This window comes from Pteropus vampyrus, unplaced genomic scaffold (genome assembly GCF_000151845.1).
Source record: "Pteropus vampyrus isolate Shadow unplaced genomic scaffold, Pvam_2.0 Scaffold2, whole genome shotgun sequence".
Classification (NCBI taxonomy): domain Eukaryota; kingdom Metazoa; phylum Chordata; class Mammalia; order Chiroptera; family Pteropodidae; genus Pteropus; species Pteropus vampyrus.
This window is the reverse complement of record NW_011888783.1, coordinates 34,299,606-34,307,195: the sequence shown is the minus strand read 5'-3', so window position 1 is coordinate 34,307,195 and position 7,590 is coordinate 34,299,606. Positions and strand designations below refer to the sequence as shown.

At 44.7% G+C, this 7,590-nt stretch overlaps 1 protein-coding gene across 2 annotated transcripts in view; it reads right to left on the bottom strand.

Moving 5' to 3' along the window:
* The window catches only part of RND3 (Rho family GTPase 3), a 24,271-nt gene that overhangs the window by 13,533 nt on the left and 3,148 nt on the right, over nt 1-7,590 (bottom strand). Inside the window, exons 1-2 of one of the 2 annotated variants that reach the window (XM_011359476.2) lie at nt 6,888-7,330; nt 6,310-6,397 (exon numbers count right to left, since the gene is read on the bottom strand). In XM_011359476.2, the coding sequence (XP_011357778.1) occupies nt 6,310-6,397; nt 6,888-7,037 (238 nt within the window). In that variant the 5' untranslated portion in view covers nt 7,038-7,330. Of the gene's footprint in view, nt 1-6,309; nt 6,398-6,887; nt 7,331-7,590 lie in introns of those variants that run through there. The other variant, XM_011359484.2, reaches the window with a different exon arrangement.

Here is a 7,590-nt window from a genome sequence, read left to right as displayed (position 1 = left end):
AAAAAAAAAATGTGAGAATCCAAGTATTCTCCTTAACGTGGAACTATAGTAAGACACAGGTCTTTAGGGATAAGAATAGGCATGTATAATTTTTTAAAAATTACATTACATCCAGTAACAGATTAAATATTTTATGTTCTGTATAATACTTGATTCCTTGAAGAGTCACATGAATGAATCGCTTTGCCACATACTATGTCATCAGGGTCATTTTTCAAAACCAATGTGCACAACACCTGGCCAACCTTCTGAGGCCACTTACATTCCATGTCAATAAAACTTGTTTTGTCAAGAGGGAGGGAGGAGGGGTGTGTTTCTGAGTAAAGCTGCCAATATGTAGTAACTGAAAAGACATTAAAGGGCATCAGAACATGGCTGAGGCACAACTAATTCATTTGGCACAGCCTACCAGGTACCACGAACTGATTGAAGAAACTACTGATTCTCAGCATTAAATAGGGTTTAAGATTTTTTTAAAAAATCTAAAGAGATACAGATTTAGAAAGAGAATTTATACTTTTTTGGATCCATAGTTTAAATTGAAATTGTTGCACAGTAGACAAGTCTCCAAATGTAGTTTTACATACTGCTTATTGGAAATCACCTAAACTCAAGAGCAATCTGTTTTGCCTTAATCCCTATTTCCCACAAAGTTTCAGGGTGAAAACTCAAGAGTTGGACCTGGTTTTGAAACTCTAAGCTCCTAGGGATCATTATTACTACCTTATAATTTAACTGGTTTTCTGTGATTTTGCCTTTGATAGTCCCATCGCAAGCACCCATGTGTCTTTGGCTTGTCAATTCTCACCCTCTTTCTTTCTCTAACAAGATTAATTTAAATTAGACTTCTCCAACTTTCAGAATCTTGTTTTCCCCAGTAGCCATTAAAAGGAAGCCCATTACCAAGTGGGAGGGATGTTAAGGACTTCTTAAGATCTGAGTCAACTTCTAGAGATAAGGAATTGTGGTGGGCTTCAACAAGCAATGAGTCTCAAGTCAGGGGCTTGGGCTGGCCCCAGTGACTTTCAACAATTCCTTGGTAGTCAGCAGTTCTTTGGATCTTCTCATTGCTGAGTAAAACAGCTTTGAAATCTGGAGACTCATCCTCCTAATAAAGGAGTACTATAGCATAGCACCAAAGATAAGACTATTAGTACCTCCAGGGCAGGAGCTGCTCTTATTCAGCCTTGCACTGACCCCTCCCTGCTCCCACAGCATCTAGCAGAGTTCCTATACAGAATACTTAAAAAAAAAAAAAAAATGCTTATTGGTTTTATAATCATTTCTATATGTCTTGCCTTAGTGTGTTAACTTACAGGCTAAATTACAAAAACAAGACCAGTGATCTCTTTTGAAGCTGCTTTTCTGAATTAATTATACTCTAATCTCCAACACAGCTGAAACATTTCCATCCCAATGAAGAAATATTTCAAGAGAGTGCTTGTCATCGAGACCATTCTTAAAACTTGATGTATAAGCTACAAATAAAACAATAGAGAAACTTATGTTTGCAGAAGTTTGTCCTTAAAGTCAGGCCATGAGTAATTAAGATTTTTCTTCCCTCCTTTTCCTACAAATGTAAAATTTAAAGAATACTACATTCTCTGCTAATAATGCTAAAAATTAATACAGGAAGTGTTAACTTTAGCACTGGGGCCTAAAAGAAGCTTGTATCATGACAAGATTCAAAAGTGTGCTCGTGAGGCAATAACATAGTTATTTTGAGAGAATTTTAGCAGCAGAATTGAGTATTTTAAAATTCTTTATATACCTTAAGTAAAATGTACATTAACTTGCCTTGGCTAAAGCTTGCATGAATGATTATTGTGCCCTAAATCTCACCTGCTGGAATTACACTGCAATCAAATCACTTAGGAAAAGATATGGTAATCCTTAAATGACTAAGTTTTTGTTATCAGTAGGCATTTGGCTCCATGCTAAGAATTGCTTCCATTGCTTGGCAAATGTGGCAGATTCTGAAGCACATATTAAACTACTTTGGTCTTACCAATCACTTCAAAATGTTGAAACAATGACCCATGGTTTTGTAGAAACTCATTGAGTGAATCTGAAAATCAGTCAGAGCATTTCTGCAACTAATAATAAAAATGTTATTAAAATATAAAAAATAAAAAAAATCTTATCAATGAAAAGGGAATACTTCTCATTAAAATCAAGTAATTATGGATCTGTATCCAAAGATTAACTTAACTTAAAAAGTACTCTCCCTCCTTTGGAGGATTCACAAAGTAATTAGTTAAAAGAAATTTTTGTTTACTTTTAGGGTGGCTGGAGTGACTTTAAGCAGCTCTCAGAAATCAACTGGCAAATTGCCACTGTGGTTGCTTTACCTGGGCTGTGCACTGGGAATGAGAGAGAGAGGAGCTGTTTCCTACCTGAGTTGCGGGGGCGGGGAGAGGGGGTTCTATCGGCACTAAGGATATCCGACAGGTGGAATGGGGCACTTGGGTTCGAAACCCTGACAAAATTGGCTCATCATACATTGAATGAGCTACCCTAAGTGGGGAGAGCTTCCTTCTTCCCACTCCCTGCCCCATTAGCATCATATGACTCTTAGGAGGCAGGGCCATATTTTAATTAACATTGCAAATCTAAGGCCTAACAGAGGGGCTGCACATAGTAGGTGCAAAAAGAGGGGAGTGAGAGAGAATGAAAGGCACTGATAAGTTTCTGTGCCTCAAGAAGTGGGGAATGAATAATCAATCTTCTTTCCGCCTGGTACAAAGAGGCCCCATTAAATCTATTTCCACTTGATGTTCTTTCCTACACCCAAATTGGCAGTTTTGCGTATACATATCGTATGACTATGGGGGGAAAAAGGAGACCACTTACGAGAAGCCTTCCAAGTACAGAAGCCAGTAACAGAAGAACTGCTTGTCTCCTAAACGTTTGCTTCTCTTCCAGAAGGCTAAAGAGAACATGAATGCCACAGAACAAAGTTTATGTCATCTCTCTCCCTATGTAAGTTAGGCACACCTAATTTTTCCTATAGCACTCTCTAACTTTCCCAAAGTTCTAGAAAAAAAAAAAAAAAATCCGACATTTAGGACTTCCGAAACTTGGCTTAGATCTTATCTCCAGAGTTAAGTTGATAGCAGCTGGAAAAAAATAAATGCATCAAGAAGCATCAGGTATGTGCAATTATTTTCACAACTAAACAAATGTCTTAGTGGACAAAGAAAATGTCAAACATTTGTCAAAAAAATAGTCCTGTTCAGAAATTTGCTACAAAAGCTTGAGATGTAATGGAGAAATGTTAAAGACACTTGAAACGGTTAGTTGCTGATGCAATGGTTCTTGCAAGATAGTATTTTGCTCATGAATAACAAACCATTTTTTTATTTTAGTGGAAACAGTTTATTCTTAGAATTTAAGCAATGCTTGATGACTGTGTTTAACTAACTAACATTTTGCCTCACAAACAACATAATGGGATTCTAACTAATTCCCTTATGCCTTTTTCCATTTGTATAAATCTAAATTCAAACAAAGATTTCATTACTGAATAATTCTGCTGTGATATTTTCTTAATCACAGTTTTTTCAAATCTTTCTATCTTAGTTAAACATGCATAGGTTTTGTTTCATTAAATAAAAATACAAGTGATTACCTCACTACAGACTTCATTTTAGGTGATTATCTTTAATTTGATGAAAGGCAATGTTTATAAAGTTGCCATTCTTTGTACACGGGCAATTCAGTGGTAATAAATATCAAGGAATCTCATCTCCTTGCAAACTATGCATATGATTATTCATTTGTTCATGCAACAGATTTTATTGTATGAATACTGTGAGCAAGGTATGATGCTATGTGTGCAGAGACTACAAACCATAGAGTCTGAGTTATACACTTGAAAATATCTTAAGTGACATTCATCTGCACAACCTTCAACTACAAACTGCCCATATTTAGTTTGTTTTCTAGCTTTTGAAAAACAATGTGATTTTTTTTTCTCCTAAAAAAAAAAAAAAAAGCAATTTAGCCCTTTGGGCACCTAATCTAAAATCTCTGTTGGTGGTCCTGTGTCTCTTGAAGCTGGAGACGGGATGTATAATCTAGCATTCCTATAAGCCCATCCATGCTCCTCCCCTACACAAATGAGTCTCCTTCCTAAATCCACCAGGAAGCAGTGGCTCTGTTCAGAACCTGGCTTGCTTTGTGGGTGGTGAAAACCCCAGCATGGGATCCACTGGGACTGAGAGCTGAAGCCAGCCAAAATCCTGGGAAATGAAAAGAATTGCTTGCCCAGTGTACTACAGCCAAGAATCCTACAGCTGAGAGAGATCCTGAACATTTTCTAGCTCTCTATCCCTCTTTCAGATAATGAAATGAAACTCAGGGAGGCAGGGGGTTTGCACACAGAAATCCGTGGTAACCAGCAGCTAAGCTCTAAGTACAGCTTCCTATCAATGAATGACTGGATCAGACTCACAGACCCCACGCCTAAATACTTATGCATTGGGTCCAAACAGGGCTTGGAGGCAGGGAGTAGAGGTGCTAAATGTTGGTACCAAACCAGCTGTCCTGCCCACTAGGTATAAGGAATATCACGATGTGTGGGAATTAAAGCCCATTAAGTATTAGGCTCTGTAACAATTCTGACGATATTAACTACTACAAACAAACAAACACACACTAGAATATTATCAACACCAACACCTTCCCTATAGTTGCGAGACTGTGCGTGCAATCCCCAGTACAAAACACGGTGAGGTCCTGGCTCTGCTGCCCTTGGCGAGGCTCCGGGAAGAGCCTTGAGTATCCCGGGAGAAACAAAACAGGCGCTTCTCACTGGAGAACTCAGAGCATCTGGCATCCACCATGAGAGGCGCTCGTGCGAGATTTCCCGCTTGCCTTTGTGCATGGACTGCCTCTGGCGATCCTGTCAGTCTGGTTCCTCGTGCTGGCAATTCCCCTGCGTCCCTCTGGAGCTCCAGAGGTTAAAGCCCAGGGTTGTAGGGAACTCGTACAGCACAGAAGTACCTCCACGAGGCCACTCCCCGCTGAGTACAGCTCCATCTCGGAGCCTCTCTGCCTGACAGCAAAACCTGCGTGTTGGCACTTGCGCGCTAGTTTCACCGGGGATTTGGCTCAGTTCACGGGTGGAAGCCCAGGTCTCTGCTAAGCTCCCAGACCTACGCCAGGGGCCTTCACTCAGTCTCCTCATTGGTGGCTCCTCCTCCAGAGGCAACATCCTGGTTGGAAATCGCACTCCTTCGCCCCCCTGCAATGCACACAGGAGCAGCGGGTGCCAGGATCGCCAACCAGATTCCAGACGGTGCCCCCGCCCCCACCGCGTTAGACTCAGACGGAACTCCGAGTAACCTCGCGCTGAAAGCCTCCCACCCCCACCCCGCCACAGGGTACCAGGCCCTCCCTGACCACTGTGCGCCAGGTAGCTGGGTGGACGCGTGGGAATGCGATAACCCGGCCTTGAACCCCAGACCCTTGAAAATAATTCACTAGGACGCCAATAATTCAACTGGACGGATAGGTCAAAGGCGAATAGTGCAGCCCGCAGCCTTCCAGGCTGGCGGATCATGATGCAATAAGGGTCAGGAGGGAATGGCATAGGTGGGAGGCGGGGGCGAAGGGAGCTCGGATCTGCAGGTCCGCACTGAGGTGGCGATGGCGGCGGGTAGCGCGCAGTGGAGGCCTGGGGACCTGCGGGCCGCGTGCGGTCCGCGCCGCCAGCGCATTCCTGGCTGTAGGCGTCACCAGCGCAGAGGCTGCCTGCTCTCACTTAACCCCCCTCCCCCGTCCCAGGGCGGGATCCGCACCGTAACGGCGTCGCTTCGGGATTTTCTCCCACCTCTCACTTCTCAACACCCCCGCCGCTCTCCGCCTCCAAGAAAATCAGCAGGTTAGATCCTGGAGGGGCGCTAGCCCGGAGCCAAGTGGTTCCGAGGCGGCGCATGCAACACCCCAACATTGGGCCACGTAGGCAGCGTCAAGGCGACTCAAGAGCAGCCCCGCGAGCCAGCTGCTCCTTGGCCACTAGGCTACAAACGGCTCCCACCGTGGGGTCACCCTACGGGCAAACAGCGCCCTTCTCTCCCCACTGCCACACCCCTCCCCCCATCCCCACTGTCCTGCCCCGCCCCCACCCAGCAGGGACCTTGGAATCCCTCGGAAAAGGCAGCGTTAACGGAAGGGCGCAGAGCGCTGGTGGCGCGCGGGGCTGGAGCTGAGAGTGTGCCTGGCGCGAGGTTCCGAGACCCACCACGCACCCTGGAGCGGCTGGAAATCCGCCCCAAGCGCCACGCGGTCCAATGACTCTCTTACCCGAAGTGTCCCACAGGCTCAACTCTATTCTTTGTGTGTCGATTTCAAAACTGGCCGTGTAATTCTCAAACACTGTAGGGACGTAATTCTGGACAAACAAAATGGACAGAAGGAGAGAGGGCAAAGAGGTTATCTTAAAACGCACGACACTCGCAGAATACCCTCCTTCTGAAAAAACTGCTTCCCACTCCTCGGTTAGAAAATAAAGCAAAAACCGGCACGCACCAGGTCACACGCTAAACATGCGGACCTTTACCTAAACCCCTGGCTCCCCACTCGCCCCACCCGGCTCTCCTAGACAGGAGAATCCAAATGTCCCAGCCCCAGATTCTGCACACATGACCGGACAAGTTTCAGAAGCTAACAGCAGAATGTGCAAGCGCGTCCCAACCCCTAAACGCTTCCAGCCCACTTTCCGTCTCCGGGCAGTCTAACCACGGGGAAAAGTAGTAAGGGGTAAGGAAGATGGCTTTAAAAAGAAAAATGTAAGAAGGGATTAAAGCAACGGGAAACCCACCTGGAGGCGGGGGATCCCGTGGGCCGCCCCCCTCCTTTAGGCCCGGGCGGGCCACACTCACCTCGGGGAAGCAGTCTTTGGCGAAGACATGCAGCAGCGCGGTTTTCCCACACTGACTGTCTCCCACCACTACTATCTTGCATTTCACGTTCTGATTAGGATCCATGATAGATTTACTGGATAATTTCTGGCTGGCTCTTCTCTCCTTCATTGATCTTGCCTTATTTTCTCTTGGAACAGGAATTTTCTCTTATGGGGGAAAAAAATATATATATGTATATATATTTCTCTCTATATAAAAAAAGCAGATATAAAAATAAATCGCAAGGCTGGTGGGAACCCGCACAGATGAGGAGAGCTGGAGGAGCAGGCTCGTTACTCCCCTCCAACAAGTTTTATGCCTGACTCCACACGGCGCACCCCAAGTCCAATTCCGATCCGACTGCTTTGTTTCACGCTCTCTGCGCGGCTTTATACGCTCGGCCTTCCAATCCTCTTCTTTCTCAATGAGAGAAGGAAACTGATCCGCCTCCTCCCCTTTTATGGAGCCTGGGAGCGAGCGCTGTCTCGTTACTTGACGAAAATGTAAACTGCGCCCTCTAGGGTGACGGTGCGGAATCTATTTCCAGACCAAGGCTCTGGTACAACTTGAAGACTTCAAGGAAGCTTTGCTGATAAATGGGACTGTACAAGTCAAGGAGGAGATAGGAAACTGAATCTGTGTGCATATTGATTTTTACTAGAATTCCTTGAAAAAGAAAAAA